At 34.7% G+C, this 19239-nt stretch overlaps 1 protein-coding gene across 3 annotated transcripts in view; it reads right to left on the bottom strand.

Moving 5' to 3' along the window:
* The window catches only part of adgb (androglobin), a 74066-nt gene extending 54827 nt beyond the window's left edge, over nucleotides 1-19239 (bottom strand). For all 3 annotated transcript variants that reach the window (XM_041252363.1, XM_041252362.1, XM_041252361.1), the window contains exons 1-7: nucleotides 19035-19239; nucleotides 12893-13055; nucleotides 11247-11345; nucleotides 10926-10997; nucleotides 10358-10561; nucleotides 7845-7984; nucleotides 96-182 (exon numbers count right to left, since the gene is read on the bottom strand). In XM_041252363.1, coding sequence (XP_041108297.1) covers nucleotides 96-182; nucleotides 7845-7984; nucleotides 10358-10561; nucleotides 10926-10997; nucleotides 11247-11345; nucleotides 12893-13055; nucleotides 19035-19114 — 845 coding nt within the window. In that variant the 5' untranslated portion in view covers nucleotides 19115-19239. The remainder of the gene's footprint in view (nucleotides 1-95; nucleotides 183-7844; nucleotides 7985-10357; nucleotides 10562-10925; nucleotides 10998-11246; nucleotides 11346-12892; nucleotides 13056-19034) is intronic.

Genomic DNA, 19239 nt, shown 5'->3' on the forward strand with positions numbered 1-19239 from the left:
ACACATTGATATTCAATTGAAAGACCTGCTGTTGAAATTCATGTAATGCATCATTAGTAAATGAAATAAATACTGTGTTCCTAACAGATACCTACTGAAGTGGAATGACCTCTGGAAGCCAACCAGTGAGGGAGTGCAAGGCTGTAAACTCCCCAAGTTCCCTTTTTCCACATGTGTTCACACTGTGAATGACAATAATTAAAAAACAGCTAGATCATTAAAATGGAACAGACATTGCTTGTGGCAGCTTCGTAACCTGTCACTATCGAAAACTGTGACAGTCTCACTAGGGAATAAACCAATTATTGCAAACACAGTGTATTCACCAGACATAATGAAAGAAAAACATTTATGGACAGATTTTGCACCAGTGAAATTACTGTTTGTGCTGGTAATTCATAGTATTAGTCAAAGCACACCATTTCATTAATAAAAACTCAGTTTTCAATACTAAAAAGGATACAAAAGAACAAACACAGACCTCAAGGGATATGGTAGATCTGTTTTTATGCAATTAACGTAAGTTTAAAATTAACAAGGTATTTTTCACGATTTTCATAAAAATAAAAAAGCCAGTATTAGAGGATTATCCGAGTACCAAATTTGGTGATGAACCTCAACCCCCGGTAGAGATAACTAGTTCTGTGTAATTGGAGCAGACAAGGTCCTAATACATCCTTCTAGGGTGGGTATGTCATTGGCAATGTGGTGAAATAAAAAAATAGAGACTGTTTCTCATGTAATTTACCTGAAATTAATATTTTAAAAAGTTAGGTGTGGTGGTAAGACAAATGGCAGTAACTAGAGTTTTACACATTGGATCAACATAAAAGTGGTATCTTTGCATTGAACAAGACCTGTGTTTTTATTGAATATATCACAGTGTGGGGTAATATGATCCTGTCACATTATCAGAGGTCAAAGGGCACATAGTCACTGTTTGAGTTCAAATGGCTGAAGAATGTGTTCCACCTGAGCTAGAAGTGTTTAAGATGGTTCATCACATTCCTGAGATTATGTGTCAGTTTTTTACCAAAAAGATTTTATCTTTACCTTACTTTTCGGCTTTGACAGGGTATCACAAATGTCCCTTTTTGACTTAAATGTGTATGGTTTTTCAAACATTCCATGACAATGTCAACCAGCGGTGCAGAATTCTGCTTGTCTCAAACACTTGCAGTTATACATCTGTGGAAAGCTGTTTTATATTACACATATTTTTCAATATTTTCACAGCAAGAAGATATATTAGAATAACTATTTATATTTGTGCTCTAACAGAAATTCTTCTATCCTTCAAATGTAACTTGTGCCAAATCTTGACTTCAACTCAAATTGCAAAACATTGGTTACTGCTATTCAATATTACACACTAGAAAATACATTTAAACAGTTAACAGTTTAACAGTTATTCTATAAAACTTTGGAAGCACCAAATAAAATTTACAAAGTTCTGAAGATAAACTGGAGACATAACTGAGTCAGGACACAGAGCACTGGGACACCTGGATTATTTTAAACCATTAGTAAGTTTGTTTAAAATAAAAAATGTAAAATGTATTTTGTGTAAAATGTGATATATATATGGGCTGGCAAGCAATTTACAAGAAAAATCACGATTTAGGTTGCGTTTAAAAAAAATAATCTCAATTAATCTTGGTTTGAATCGCATATTTAATTGATACATTTACTGCATCCATGTCATGTAAGTTTGTTTTTGTACTGATGATACTGATTATTAATATCATCATCCAAAAAACAACCCAGCATAAAAACCTTGTTTTGCTATTTCTGGATTCTCTTCATAGTTTTATATGTATTTATAATCCAGCATTTGTTGTGAAACGGTGAGAACCAACTGCTAAATCACAATGGAGTCAGTTTATTACTCACCTTACTGCATTTAAAACAATCAGTTTCCTTTACTCATATACTGATGTTTTTCATTGCCGTTTAAATAATAATAATAATAATAATAAATAATAATAATAATAATAATAATAATAATAATAATAATAAATAATAATAATAATAATAATAACATTAAATTCTATTTTATTAATAACTTGAAATTGTCTAAATAAAACAAAGCATTCACTGTGTAACGGTTACTGAAATTAAACAAAGCTTCAATGTTAATGGGGCTGCAGTCAGTAGCTATCCAGCAGCACTGGTTATAGTATCGGACTGAGCTTGATGTGTGAATTTCTAAAAGAGTACTCTGTCGAAACTGACGGGTTTCATGTGTTGTGGCTGTCTGTAGCCGAAAAACTGCTAGAGTGTATTTTGAGAAGTGAAAACATGTTTAGCAGCATGCAGGTGATACAGCAGACTTGAAGCACTTCTGTGATACTGGAACTCACTTTGCAAGTACATACAAGTAACCCTCTTTCTTTCCCATGAATCGTCAGAAAGTTTTTAAAAAATAAACTTCCTTGCATGCTTTGTTATCCAATGCGATTCCGTGACTAATTTTATATAAAAAACTTCACTCATTCAGTCCTGGCATGTGGTATGCTCAGAGGGACAAGACAGGAGTGTGATTAACGTGTATTAAAAAAATGAATCTCCCAAAAAATGAATGCGTTCACTGACAGCCCTAATATCAGTAAAATGGTTACCGCGCCTCACCAACCGAGCACAGTATGGTTTATACAATTTTGTGCACCGTGAAAAAGATGATGAAGCTTCTAAGTCAGAAGACACTGGATGAGGCAATGTACTGCAAGGCATAGTAAATTTTCTGGAGAAGGCCACACATGGTTCTGCGTCTACGAGGCATGCACATACCCTCCATTTCTTATGTGTCATAGGAAAGATGTTAGATTTTTCTTGGTTGGAAGATCTTCTTGTTGAATTGGGTATTTATGCAGAAAACACTACTGCCAGTCTAAAAGGAAACATACATAGCCGAGACATCCACACTCACAAGTTGGTCATGCAGATAATGGAGTGGTTGTCCTGGCAGTCATTCTGCAAATGTTGTGATCACAAGATGTCCATGAAGCCGTTATGGATCAGGTCACTGGTCAGCAGTATGATAAAGCAATAAGAACATTCAGAGATGGCACACTTGCTTCCCAACATGTTGCAATCAAGAATTTTGCAGCAAGCTAAATTCAGTTATGCAGCTGCTGCAGATGTTCAAAAAGGAGTGCAGCAGTAAGTCAGAGCTGACGCAATTCTTTGAAGAGTACATAACTATGAAGCTCATCCTCCTAGATTTCATCCAAGCAGGAGAGAGATGGTAACTGAATCTGAATGCAGCCGCTGCCATGCTTCTCTAAGTCTTTGCTTTTGATCGGTAAAACTATTTCCGGTGGCTCACTGTCTACTCCTTCCTTAGACTACAGCTGAGGTATACATTCAGTTTCCGGAAGGTCATCATGCTATATCCAGATCAGGAAAGCCTTTCTCTGGTGTGTGGATTGACATGACCCTTGAACAGTCAGTAAACCGGGATACCAAGTCACCAGGAGGAATCATAGGCATCTCCGGCAATCCAAGGCTCTGCACATGTGGCTCCTGACCTCCCACCAAAGATCAGCTATTGTCACTGCAATGAAGCAAATGCGTGACATGAAAGGTGATGATGAATCTGCTCACAAAGAGGGTGGATTTCAAAGGATGGGCCGTGATGAAAAAGACCAGCAACTGTACTCTGTAGTCAATGCCCTGATGAGGAACCCTTTTCAATTGCAGGAAGACTTTGTTCCTCTTAGCAACATTGCAACTGGTATAGCACTCAAGGAGGAGGATGCATTTAGACTGCTGAGTGCTAAACAGTTAAGAGAGGAAGATTGCAATATATTTGTTTAAACCAGGCTTACACAACAAGTCAGTGTCTGTGTTTGATCTCATCAACAAAACAAGGCTACCTACATTTGTTAATATCAACTAAACAATACAGGGAACAGGAAGACAAAGATGATCAATGCTGATAGGGAGCTCTTCAGCAGATTACTGATTGCTGCCAGAAAAAGAGATTCCTCTCCCTCACATGAGCTGTCCACTGTTCCCCTCTCACCTGGGTTCATACCGCAAAAAAGACAAGAGTACTTTGATGGCTGAACTAGAAAAGATTTTTGCAGAAGACATCATCGAAACACTGCCAAACACCAACAAGGCCTCTGTTACAGCATATATAATAGATGCCATGGAGGTAGTTCAAGTTCAAAAGCCAGCAGTAAATACTATTTTTGGAGTGTATGCTGATGCATTCTATAGTATAGTGGGAAGACCCCTGCCAACAGCCTCTCGTGTACTGAATGTTGTGATTGTATGGCATCAGTGGAGTGCCAATTAACCATTTCAATATACAGGATGGTGAACAGCCAAGTATTGTTTGCAGTAGTGATGAAGAGGACGAGGAGAAAGAGTAAGGTGAAAAGGAATCCCCAATGCTTTTACAGAGCAACAATAATGTGCCTCCTATGTCCTGTACCTTGTCTGCCCTAAAAACACAGAAATAATTATCTCTACTGGGGGTTGAGCTTTGTCAAGATTTATAACTCTTCTTTCAATTCAGATAATAGACTACCACAGATGGGGAGAAAAACATTGATGTTCTTATGTGTCAATACTCTAGGTGTATACTGACCTTTAAATCTGCTGTAGCTTCCGGACAAAATATCAAGATCTAAGTTTATTTCACTTGTTTCACTTTGTTTTTATTGTACTGTACATATAAATGTGTTGTATCGATAAACAGATATGACAATATCAAAGATTATAAACCCCCATATGGAATATCTTTAATTCATACCAAATTGGAACTTTGCTGTAATTTACTTATTGATGACACCAAGACAGTGCTTTTATCTCAAAATGAAATGCTAAATCAAGGCATCTGTATCACAGAAATGACACGGAAAATTTGCCTATTTTTCTGCATCTCCAGTGAATACGTTTTTAGTTTGTATGTTTGCATATTATCGTAGTATTATTAAGTTATATTTTGTATTCATCTAAAGTTATAATTTGTATTAATCTTTTGTAGCTATTATTCTACAAAATGTACCAGGAAATTAACTACAGTAAGATAACAAATTGTGTACTGTATGTAGGCTCTGTGAATGTACTGCATGTACTTAAATAAATATTGAGCTAGAGGAAACAAACACCACTTCTATATACCCCTATACATTTCTGAAGAATACAGTCTTGTAATAAAACTATTTTTATAATGCAGTCATAACTACAATTATTCTTCATCGTGTGGTGTGTTATATCTTTGCAGTTTTAAAGGGGAAGTGAAACGACGGGACATTGTGCATTAAAATGATTCATCAAGTGCTAAAGATAACATTATCTAGGCAAAACATCATTGTATATATTATATAACACAATAAAAATACGGCAACCGTCACTTAAATTTTGATGTATTGTGAGTTTTCTCACAACGTCACTGGTTGGAGCGCTCACTGGCTCTTCAAGCAACCAAATATGTCTCTTGTGTCTTGTCATTCACAAATACACACACACAAAAAAAATAAACAATTAATTAATTAATTAAATCAATCAATCATACATACAACCGACCAACCCGGGACGTGATATCTCGCTTTATTTATTTATGTATTTATGCATTTCATTTATTTACTTTACACCCACCTACCTGCTGCTCTTATTGGTGTTTGTATTTCCGAAGTCTGTTTCATTGTATTTTAATTGGTCGAGAGAACTGTCAACAAGCAATACGCACATGCGTCACAATCTATAACCCAGGTTTTACTGCATTTTGAAGTGTAGTAGTGTATTCTGTTTAGTTTTGGCAAAAAAGATTGAGGAATACTGTTCTTTTCAGCCGGAATGTACTGATATGTACGCCTTTATGGAGAAGTCAGGATCAGAAATCGAATTTACAACTTCATCTCATGATAAAACATGCTGCATTTACTCCGTCCTGCCTTGATGGAATTTTACCTTTTCACATGGTGTCACACAGTCACAGCTTGTGTCATCATATTCTGAAAAGTTAAATACACTGGTGCAGGCAGTGTGCTTTAATTCGCTGGTTTTGACATTAATATAACTTCCATTGGCATTGAACTTGCCTTTAAAAATGGAAGTGAACACTGCATACGCGAGCATGTTGTAAGTCTGGAACAGTTCTCCTTTTTATTGCCTGCAGCCACTTTCTTAACTGGTTATTGCTGTTATTTGGCAGACTCCGGTAATGGACATTTGAATCTTTGTAGTAGTAATTTGTGCAACACAATGTACACCTAACGGCTGTTTATTTACTGACGCGTTGCTTGCCACTGCTGACATATTAATGGACTTCTCACATACCACCCGCTGCCTCCTCTAACCAGTAATGGCACAGGAGTGATTTCCAGCAATGGCGAATTACAGTTTGATTGCCAGTGAAATTTAAACAGCTCGTTTGACATACAGCGATCAAAAACAATCAAAACAACCCCGATATTACATTGCTTTCCCATCTATTTGATAATTTACAAACAAACCAAAAAATGTTTCCGATCCCCTTTAATATACTGTATATGTCTTGAACTGAAGTCCTTTATTTCCATGGTTATGGACAGTTTGGTGTAAAATCTGTAGGCATCTGCACATTTACTTTTCACAAATTAAGATCTATTCTGGATGACCTGTGAATTATTCAATAAAGGTTCTGTAATGTTTCAAATATATAGTAGTTTTAACTCTCATCAAGAGATATTTTGTTTGTATGGAACACCATCCAGAACCATAACAAATGCCTAGTTTACTGGCCAATATATTAACCAATTTCTCCTGATAATAAATATATACAGTCTAATCTTCCATATGTTTTTGCTCTTAACCTTAAATAACATAATCAAAACAACTGATAGATTTCTATTTTATCTGCAGTGAGTTTTCTTATATACTGCAAATTTACTGGCTTGTTAATAACAGACTGATAGCAGACAAGAAAATGTTTTTTTTAGTAACAGAAAAGTGTTAAATAAATAATTCAAACACTGAAATGTATTAATAAATGACGAAAGATCAAAGAAAAGCTACTGCTATGCGTTCTAGTCAGTTGATAATTATTGCATTCATCTATAAGTTATGTACGTTGTCTCTTATTGTGTAAGAGATGTCATCTTGCGCAGTCGAGAGGACCGCAAGCAAAGCGGAGCGGTTCTGGATGCTCAAACGGTGCGAAATTATATATCTTATACAATAAGAGTCACCAGACAAATGACTTATTAACTTATTATAAATCAACCCAATGAAGACTGTACTCAGGAATAGCTTTAAAATGAAAAATATTTTTATTTTTGTAAAACATTACCCCCACCCTACCCCAGTTGTGAAATGGTTCAGTCCAAAATCAACGGCCACAGTCCCTGAATAATGCGTGTAGACCTACAGGTTTCATATCATGGCGAGACTATTTATTAAAAACAAAACAGCGGCTGGAGAAATGTGTGTCTTTCAAAGTTTGTAGTGATTTCGGTAATATTTTCTTCAGAGAAATTTATGTCAAGTTTTATGTCATTTATGTTAAGTTCATCAAAATTTTAAGAAAGAGTAAAGTTAATAGAATGCTCCATTTTACAAATGGTACTGTATCAGAATGTTTTTTTTTTTTTTTTATTATGAATATTAGGCATGGTTCTCTATGCATGTGATGACATTTATCATCACATGCACATCACAGGATAAGATTTACTGGAATTTTGTCAAATACTTCACTGTGATTGGTTGATTTCTGATATATGACTTATAAAAGCCTTGAGGTGCTGCTTTTTGTCTATACACTATGTTTGCATCTGTAGTTCAGCAAATTTTTATAAAACTGTAATGCATTTCCTTTTTCTGTTGTATGATTTTGACAGTTATAGACTTACTCAACGTTTGCTAGTTTAAGGATTGCCTTGGACAGCAACAGTGGCCACAGTTCTGTTCGACAGGTTGTAGCTGGCAGCAACATGTTATTCTCCTCATCAAAAGGTACTGTATCATCCACAGTGATCTTTCGCCAACACCCCTGGGAACAAAAACAGAGGCACAAAAAATATTAATATAGCAGAGGGATCCAAAATACCCTCAGCATTCTCCCAAAGCAACTACAACAAGTCCCAGCAGATTACTCAACAACTGTACAGTTGATTGATACTACTGATGACTTTAATGAATGGAAGTAGGTCGCCAAGACTGCAATTTAAAAGCCTAATTGACAGTTACCCCAATCTGTTATTAATTGCTCTATACAATTTTGGATTCATTGCCCAACATGCTATGCTTCCTATCACATTACTCACACTGCTCTTTACCACGATCTTAAAGCATCTTACTGTGTTATTTGTTCCACATGATTTGTCAAAAGCTGTAATTTATCCGACCCTTAAACATCTGCAGAACATATCATTAGCTTGTATCAGGAACATTTAAGTGACCATATGCTTATAAGCTTTTAAATTCATGGTGCTTTCATACGATCTGTATCCTGACTTGTCTTTAATCAAAGCCTGATTTGAAACCGTAGCCACCAAGTTGGGTTCTGAAGAAATTATTTGCAAATGAGACAGACCCATTTGCAGCACTGTATATGGAATAACATCTTGGACAGTAACAAATTCCCATTCAAATACGAATCCAATTCTGGCGAGAAGACCATCCAAACATAAACAAAGGCAGATATAAATCCAATTTTTGTTATCTCCTATTAGATTTCATTGGGACTGATTCCTTTGACATACGGTGGTCAGAGAAGATCAAGTCAGCTTGTACAATAAGGAAAATCAAAGTGCTTGTTTTGTATCATACTACACAACTGAAAAGTAAGCCTCGATCTTGATTAAAAGTTAAATAAAGGGTCTCAGACTGTCACAGAACACCCTGTTAAAGAGTAAATAGCAGGGTTCCAAAAAATATATATATAGTGTTATACGTCCCCATGTGTTCCTATAACTGTTTAAGTAACGTTGCTGTATTTTTTCTTTTCAATGTTAACATCTTGAAAACTTTTGACACTTATAAATGTAAAGTCTATTTCAAAGCTCTTTTCAGAATGTCTGCTCTAGTGCACTGGGGTTTGAGATCTGTCTTTTTCATCACTGCAGGACGAGCGATTAAAATAAAAACATAAGAACAAGTGCTTTGTTTTTTTTGTTCCATAGCTGAAGCTGATTCGCAGAGTATTTATTACAAATGCCAAATGATCTGTGATTCTTGACACTAATACTTGACGCTGTGGTTTGAACATGGTTGGAATTATAATGACCAATATTTTAAAGACGTGGTGAATATATCCCTATTATTAAAAAAAATGCAATTTCTGCAATTTTTGAAGGCATATAACCGATACCGTCTTGGAAAGAGTTTACAAAAAGGAAAGTAAAATTTAAATGTTCACAACCATTCTAGATGCAGATACTGTATACAAATATCACATTGAAAATGTAAAGCAATGTATTTAACAATACACTTTTCTGTGATAATGACCTTGACCATCAATAAATATTTAGTGGTACAGCTTTCCTTTTAATCACAAATAATGAGGAAATATCACAGCTTCAATTGAACATTAATAAGGCTGAAGAGTACAGAGGAAAACTAAGAAAATAATAATTAATTAAGTCTCAGCTACCGTCAACCAAAGGCATGAATCTTCTTTTCAATCTTTGTAGTTCAACAGAACATTTTCAAGAACTTCAACAAAACATCGCATCATTTAGATGCAGTATTATGCAAACATTTAACAGAATGCTAATTTTCTTTGTGCCATGTATTTTTGCAAATGTCTACTTAAACAAGGCATTTAACAGCTCACTACTGGGAGAAAACCCCCAGTTTGCCTTTAGAACATCATATTGTTGCACGGTTTTGTGGGCATTAAAGTAGGTTAGTATGTGAGAGAACATTATATCCTCTTAATTACTGATTCCCCCCAAAATATAGAGAAAAACAAGTGAAATTCCATGAGTGACAAGACCACATTTATGGCCCCTGGTCCTGAAGGGGATACACCCCCTTTTCAGAGACTTTCATGCAGAAGTAATTTACAATTTCTTTTTCACAATGCTTCAAATCCTAACTGTGGGGAAATTACCAAAAACTAACATCTGAATGGCATGAATTATTAAAATTGGTGCAGTGTTTAAAAAACGAACATCAGTCATGTATTTATGGGTACCCACTAAAAAAATCCCTAAATCTGATCTTTACAAACCATTCATAAGGACTTTCTATACACAGATGGTGTTACAATAACAAAAGTTAAGTAGTAATAGTGCTATATTTATACTGTATAACCGATCTTCATGTCTGCTGATTCATACATCCTTGTGGTTTCATATTGCTCTTTGCAACCTATGGAAATCAAAGATATTTCAAAATTAGGAAACCAGTGATAACTTACCATCCAAAAGAGTTTCACCACATATTTCCCAAATATGTTGTACAGTGGTATTTGTCCCTTTCCAGCCTTACAGTGTGCATATATGTGCTCCCAAGGTTTCCATGATAGCAGTGACGGGTCTGTTACACCTGTTTTTTCACTTGGCAAGTTCCCATTGCAGATTTTCCAAACAATGTTGATTTCACTGATTATCAGTCTTAACAACTGAAATAACAATATAATTAGTTTTTTCAACTTTCAAAACAGTTATTTGCATAATGTGTACCCACGGAACCAGTTCATCAATGTAAAATAATGACAAATACTACAGCAAACAATTTGGTTTGTTTATATCATTTACATTTAGACCATGGGCTACATTTTCAAAGTATTTAATTTTGTAAATCTATATTATCTGTAATTTAATTTTTTTAAAGGTGAAAAACAGACGGTAGATGCGTTAAAAATATGCAGCACCTGCTTAAGAAAATGTGAATCATAATAAATAATACAGATTGATTTAGAAGATAAAACAAGCTTGTAGTGACATTAAGGTACTGAACTTCATGCAATTGAAATCTTGACTTACCTCACTACCAACTAAATGTTCATTTGCTGAAACAAAGTCAAACCAGCATTCATTCTCCACAATCACAGGAGCCTGAAATAAATGAAGGTTTCAATGTATTTATTTTTATGTTAGTTATTTTTTGCATACATACTGTATACCTATAAAAATAACAAGTATAATGGCAAGACAACATTATTAAACAGTTTTTCAGGATTAATTTAAATCTTAAAGCTGGTGTAAACTGGAAATATACAAAAGTGAGTCTACAAATGAAAACATTTTGAATAATTTTTTGTTCCAAAAGGCATTAATAACAAATGATACTGTCGAAACACTCACCTTGTCAGACATTGTTAGAAATTCAGAAGGACGCTTCCATGAATGAATCTTCACTGACGGAGGCAACTCAATTTTCCCTTCAGGATCTTCAAAAAAGTTCTTAAAATAAAACAAATGTCACTATTTCTTGTCATGTCTACTAGAGTAAAATTAAGAATACAGCTCACTAGTTAAAACAGGCAGTTTCTTATCTGCAACTTTTATCTGTTATGTGCTACTGCTATTGGTCTTATATGAAATCACTGTTCTGCAATATTTATAATCACTTGCACACTGTAAATTAACAGGGAAAACAAGATCCAGTTATTATATGCAAGTTTGTGCTATACTGGGTTGGGCACAGAAAAAAGTGTGTGCGGTAGTGCAATAAGGGAGGGAGCAACATTGGACCATGGACTATGTGGCTTTTGAATGGTCACGTGTGAACTATGCATCTACCATGCTGGTAGATGCATAGTTCACACAGCCTAGTTTTGTAAGTCGCCTTGGATAAGGGCATCTGCTAAATAAACAAATAATAGATAAACATGAAGTCATAAAGCTGATAAACTGAGATTTTATATTATTTGGTTAAAGTAGATCATATTAGGAGATAATAGGCACGTTTGCACTAGCACAAATATTCTAGAACGAGTGGACAAGACGACGTATTCCAGAATACTGTAGTAGTGTAAACGCTACCAAATGCGTTCAAGGATACGTCCTCTTATCCTCTAAAGTGTTGAGTTCGTATTTTGGACTTTGCTAGTGTAAAGGTACCGAGGAAATATTCCGGCAAGACTGGAGAAAATACCCAGTGGGCAATGCACGCCAACCAACAACATCATCACAGTGCTGCCTTCCCATAATTCATAAAGACAAACAAGAAAACATGTTCAACTTCCAAGTTGTACCATCTAATTAAAGTAAGTGCAACTTATTTCTATACACTTCTGTAACGGTGATCTGTTTTGTTTTGTTTTTTTTAATGTATTTGTTTACATTTTTCGATGTATAGACTGGGGGTCTGTGCAACACTTATCAGTTCAATTTTTAGACTGTTTCCCGAAATTGAAAAAAATTTAAATGTTTTGTTTTTTCATTTTTTTGTTTTGGTGTAACTTAAAACATACTTGTATTTGTGTAATGAAAGGGTCACAAAATCAGCCTGCGTCATAACGGCGGGAGAAAACACTGCAAAGCAAATCAAATTCTATTTATATAGTGTTTTTCACATACCTGTGGCAAACGAGAAACGATAAAAGTAAATCTACAAAAACCTTTTATTTATCTGTTATTATTATTCACCAACATTAACAATTTTGAATTGTCTAATTGTAAACGAAAACAATTGACGATATTTGATTTTTTTCAAATGATGGCACTTGATAATATCTTTATTACAGCACAGCGTCAGCACATCTTTAGTTTACAAAGTATGCATGCTCAGACTGTTGTCCTGAGAGAAGGATCCCCTGCTGTGCCATACAAGTGTAAACACACCTAACATATTGAATAGATTAGCCCAGTGAGTGGATTAATGAACAAAGCGTGTAGCAATACTGGGTGTGTATGGGATAAGCCTCTTGGGGTTGGGGGGGTGCATATAACAAAACAAAATTAGTGTGCAAGACTGACACTGATAGATGCAATTTGCTTTTACTTACAAGACTGGGGCTTTTACCAGATTTGTCTCGATCTTTTGTCCCCTTTGCTCCTTCCCATTTCTCTGCATTTATATCTGCTTCATTCCACTCTGGCCAGATCGGAAACTTTCCTTTTTCGGGTTCAACCACTGTTGCAGCAGTGCTAGCAACCAATGATGATGTTCTACAATGAGAATCAAGGCACATGTTAGTTATCATTTAGGAACTATTTAAAACACACACACATGCTCAATAGTTACTTTAAATTGTTATAGTACATATGTAATTAGAAATATTCTTTCTAAATGTAACCAGTAACAGTAATGAAGTAGCTAAGACCAGCCGGTAAATATGAAAGCATACTGTAGTAAAATGCTCAGTCACTGTGGTTGGTATGAAACCAAGGAACTACAAAGCTGTAAGTCTCTTGTGATTTCGTTATGTAAAGAAACATGTCCCAGGTGTAATGTGGTACTGTAATTTTCCAGGGATAGCTTTGAAAACAAACAGCAGTTTTACAACACAGGAGATCCTGTATACAATATGAAGGGGACATATGAATAATACATGAAAGTACATGCTGTGTACTGTATCTACATTTTACCATATTTAAACATATTCCCATACTCACATAAATTGACATTTTGTGAATATGCATGAACACTTTTTTAGGAACCTGTTAAGATTTGGTACAAAAATATGTGGGTAAATGTAGGCCGATTCATTGGGTGGGCTCTGATATTCAGTCACTTTTTTTTAATAGAAATCTATGATCCCATTTTTTTATTGCGAGATGTTGGCATCCTCACAATCTTTTTGATGAAACCAAAGAACTTCAGGAGGAGGGGACAGTTGAAAGTCTCTGAGATATAGTAGTAAATGAGCCCTGCCATACATTTGATACTGAGTTATAAATTCCATACTGTTGTTGAGGTGGTTTAATGTTAAAGTAAATGAAGGTGACACCAATATTTTCAACTTTTGTTGCCTTATAGCCTAGAATTAAAATGCATTAAAATATATATATATATATATATATATATATATATATATATATATATATATATATTTCATTTATCTACACATCCTACCCCACAACTTCCAAGTAAAAAAAATATTCTAGAAATTTGTAGAAAATTCATTAAAAATAAAAACTGAAATAGCTTGGTTGGATAAGCGTCCACCCCCCTTGTAATAGCAATCCTAAATTAGCTCAGGTGTAACCAATCGCATTCAAAATCACACACCAGGTTAAGTGGCCTCCACCTGTGTTAAATTGTAGTGATTCACATGATTTCAGGATAAATTCAGCAGTTCCTGTAGGTTCCCTCTGCTGTGTAGTGCATTTCAAAGCAAAGACTCAACCATGAGCTCCAAGGTGCTTTCAAAAGAACTCCGGGACAAAGGCACAGATCACGGGATGCGTATAAAAAAATATCAAACTATAACAATGCAATGAGAGGAAGGCAAGCAAAATACAAAATTGCAAATAAGAAAGCAAGTGGATGATTATATTTATTATGACTTCAAAACGAAAGTATCATGTAAGAATGTAAATGGCTTGTGCTCTGTTAGTTCAGAGATACTTTCAGAGAGTAAGTGAGGAATAGTAAAGTTCCATGCTGGTTGACTCAAATACAGGATGCAAACTAATGTACAGTACAGAATCACTGACAGACCATGTCATAGACATATGCTAGCACCCCAGGTTACAAAACAGTTGCAGGAAAGCTGGTGATATCTTCATTGCATGCCACTAACCAAATTACATTTTGACCTCAAGCTGAAGCATTTTTTGGATTCATGTCACAAATATATAATGACATATTAAGTCAAATTTACAGTAAAGGTGTTTGAGTGGTAAAATACCAGTTTAAACCACTTAACTGAGAATTTCTATCATTCTGTTTTGTTATCAAGGAGTATTTTTAATTCATTTCCACAAGTAGGTTAATATGTTGTAATACAGTATACTAATTAGTGCACAGTTTTACAAAATTCAGGTTAGGGGTTTATTAGCTCAACCGATCACATGCCATATTTCATGAATAAGTCAATCATCACTATTCTGTCCTACTATAAAACAAACAAGGCAAGCAAACTTAGAAGTATAAATCATATATAAATCACTAATGTATCCCACGTGTAGCTACCATTTCTCACAAAATGATTTTTCCATCACCACAGATAAAATCCTGCCAGTGGTAATTCCAAACGGGGTCATTACCTGTAATACAGTCACTTATCCCTTCAGATAAATAATTATCCTTTGCTAAATGTAAATGACACTGCCTTTTCTACATTATTTAGCAAGCCCAACATCCAAGATGAGTATTTGTTGTACTAATATGTAAGTAGACAAGCAGCTAGAACAGGCGCAAAGCAAGCCTGCAGAGAAGTGGCCTACAGTAGGACATAATTCAGTGTTGCTGTAAGAAAGGTCAGATTCTGTATTGTATGTTGTTTACAAATGTTGCCTAGACTTCACATACCTCATTATTAAACTAAAGACACTCTCTATCCAAGATGTTGCTTCGCCAACATAAAGGCTTGGATTATATTTTAATTATGGCCAAGACTTAAAGAAGTACCAAAAGTAATACATGTGATTAAAATATAAATAATAAATGTTTTATTAGTTGGTAATTCTTTAGAGTAGCTATGGAGAGCGGTGCCACAAATAAAATATAGGCTAATTTATCAAATACTGGCATAGAACAGAGAAATAAAGCAGATGATGATTGATTCCCTCCCCTTTAGTCATTTTGCTTTATTTATTTATTATCATTGGGCTTTTGTTACATTCTGTATCATATGGATACCAAGATGCATTCTCCAAATACAAACAGTTCAGTTTGTATGCACTCCCAGAGTGTCAAAGCACTAGGCTATAACAGTACAGAGCATGCTTCGTCCGCTTGACCAAAAATTAATTAATTTCAACCTACAGAGTGCACCCTCCTTGGAATACTAAAATTAGAACACATTTTTAAAGCTGTACAGCCTGATAAAAACAGTATCATATACAATAAGTACATAACCTCTATCAAGTGACCTGAATATGTCTAACACTGGGCAGCTTCATTTATCTTCCTCATCTTTGAAATATCCCACTGAAAATATTATAAGGATGTAGCCTATCTGTGTACTCTATTTAATGGGCAGCATTTGCAAGGGCATTTTTAATTGACCAGGTATGTTTTTTACAATCTTAACTACATTTACCACATGTATGAATTCCCATTTGATAAAAACAACACAGACCTTTGTTTTAGTGCAGACAATATCCTTCATTAGGCTATATTTAGAACTGTATAAATTAATCTAAACATACATATAAATATATAGTTTATTTATTTGAATTAACTAGTACAACATGTGTTTTCATAATGCAGGAGACCCCCAATATACTGTTACCCAAATAAATTAATAGATTAACATAATCAAATATTATGTTAAGGAATGTTTTAAGGACGTTTTAAACAAAATGCAAGATTAGCATCCGTTTGCAAGAGAGTAGCCTTTCTAGTACTGTCCAACTGGCAACAACAAAAAATACATGCAACACCAGTCCGGTGTACCGTCACGATATGCCTCCCTGTCAAAATTTGCTACACCTGTTTTTTTTTTTTTTTTTTACAATGGGAGAAAAATATGGTAATGAATTCTGATGGGTTACATTGTAGTGTAAGAAACTATTACCCTTGTTTATGCAATAGTAAAAATATGGTAATGAATTCTGATGGGTCGTTTTGTATGGTCAGAAACTTCTACCCTTTTTTATGCAATGGGGAAAAGATGGTAATAAATTCTGATCGGTTGTATTTTGAGATTATCCCAAAAAGTAAATAGTAAATATTTTACAAAAATGTAAAAGCAGAAGAAATGCTGTCAACACATTACTTTACGATTAGGAATACATATTGCTCATGTTTTAAAAACAGGGAAGACGAATTACACGTGTTTGAGAAATGGTCAGCACTGTTTATACTACATATTTTCATTTAAGTTAAATATTCTTAATAAAGGTAGCGTTACCCATGTTGGAAAAATAGTCAACAGTAATAATTTTATCCCGTTATACTTACTTAATACCAATACATTTAAACAATTTAAGTAGGGAGCTGTTTCTGACACAGTCAGCGGAAGAGAAGTAAAACAGTGGCGAGCATACGCAGTACAAAAGAAGTAAGAACTGAGGAGAAGCAAAAAATGGAACGCAACTATCAGTATCATGAAGAATTACATGTATACATGTGTCCACAGATCTTGATTCAATAGCACTTCATAAATAATGTTACTGTTAAAGGGTATACAAGGACCTTTTTATTTTATTGTGTTACATGTCCCCATGTGCTGCTACAACTGTTTATGTAAGGTGCATTGTTTTAATTATTATTATTTTTTCACATTTTGGCCACTGTTTTTAACTTTTAAATTGCATTCCCTGCCTCAAGATGGCCTCACGTACCCGCATGGACCTCTCAGAACTACATTTCCCACGATCCTCACATATTTAACTAAGGAGGATGATGGGCAATGTAGTTATATACAATGGTTATATAACTCCTCTCTCTTTACTGGTATCGTTCCTGCCATTTTCAAATCAGGTACCCCTTTTCTCCCGTATTTCTATAAACTCCTTGAGTGCCTAGTCCATTCACGCCTATCACATTACATTTCCTCTACCCCTGATTTCAATCTGGTTTCCACCCCTCCCATTCCACTGAGACCACCCTCCTCACTGTTCAGAATCACCAGGCCAACTCCTCCCATGCTGGCTGGCATTATGCTCAGACAAGGCGTTCTTCATTTGCAAATGTCAGCCTTAACGAATCATTATATGCAGTTGTAGGTAACAATTTCACTGGTCAATAAAAGTATGTAAATCGCAGTGCCCCAAACCTCTGACTATTCTTTCTAAGATCTATTAGTCCATACTATATAATAAAATTGTCATTATCCTGGGGCATGGTATTTTCATATGTAAATGACAGCCTACATGAACCACTACAGAATTGTGGGTGACATAATTTCAATGGTTAATAAAAGTATGCAAATCGCTCTACTAAACTTTAAACTACTTTTTCTAAGAGATATTAGTCCATACTATATTATACAATTGGCATTATGCTGGGGGGAGGCGTTCTTAAATGACAGTTTTAATAAACCACAGTTGGTGGTGACGTCATTTAATAATTAATAAAAATATGTAAATCACATTGCCCCAAACCTTGAACTATTTTTCCTAAGAGATGTGAGTCTATTATATACGAAATGTGCATTGTCTTAGGTTAAGGCATTCTTTACATAGAGAAACTTGTCAAAATTAACGAATATATACAGATGCTGGTAGGGCATTTTCATGTTAGGCGCAGGTGTGTAAAACGCATTGCCCCAAAAGCTATCTTTATTTTTTTCTAAGATATAAGTGCCCACACTAAAATTGTGAAATTATCTTGGGGCAATACGTTCTTCATATAGGAATGACACATTTTATGGCACTCTAGACATCTTTGGTGACGTCATTATAATATTTACTATAATAAGTATGTATTATATTATAATATTTAATGTATACGTATCCTAACTTGTATGTATTTTTAAGAAGGCATTTTGTCTATGCAGTATAAAAACGATCAATTATGTTCGCAGACGACGGTCTTTATAAAACAGCCTTAATTAAAAAAAGGTATATTGCCTTAGGGAAATAACATATATTAATTATTTATCAATCCCATGTAAAGCTTGCTTACTTCAAACTGCAGCTGATTTTTCAAACAGACATGAGTCTATAAGATATGTTTGAAAATTAATGTATACTAGAAAACACAATTGTTAGACTTTATTAAAACGCTACGGTAGTAAAGTTGAGGGATCACACCGCAGTGTTGTCGACAAGCTTTCAGATTTTTGCCTGTTGGCTTTTCCCAAGTGCCAACTTTTTAACAAGGACGAAGTCACTACATCTCTTTGTGGACTCTTTAAAAAATAAATAAATAATACAGTCGTTAAGATGTATATCCATATTCTAAAACAAGCAAAGCAGATACTTTATAACTAGGCTATTTTAAACACTATACTTCCAACTTTTTTAACCAATCTAGGCTTATAACTTACAGTATATTTCATAACATTATTAAAAGGACCTTAAATGTCTTACTCTTTTATAACTGGAGTCTGTCCAGCTGCTGAATTCATTCGGTTTGAAGATTGTTCTTTTCTCTTTGTTTGCTTCGACATGACAGATAAAGAATAATACTGTTTTTTTAAAAAAAGTAAAAGTGAAAAATACTGCTTTTTAAAAAGAACAAGCGAGAAGTTGCAGTTCTTAGTGTTTTTTGGTTCCACAAGCGTACAGCTAGTTG

Source organism: Polyodon spathula, chromosome 6, assembly GCF_017654505.1.
Source record: "Polyodon spathula isolate WHYD16114869_AA chromosome 6, ASM1765450v1, whole genome shotgun sequence".
Taxonomy (NCBI): domain Eukaryota; kingdom Metazoa; phylum Chordata; class Actinopteri; order Acipenseriformes; family Polyodontidae; genus Polyodon; species Polyodon spathula.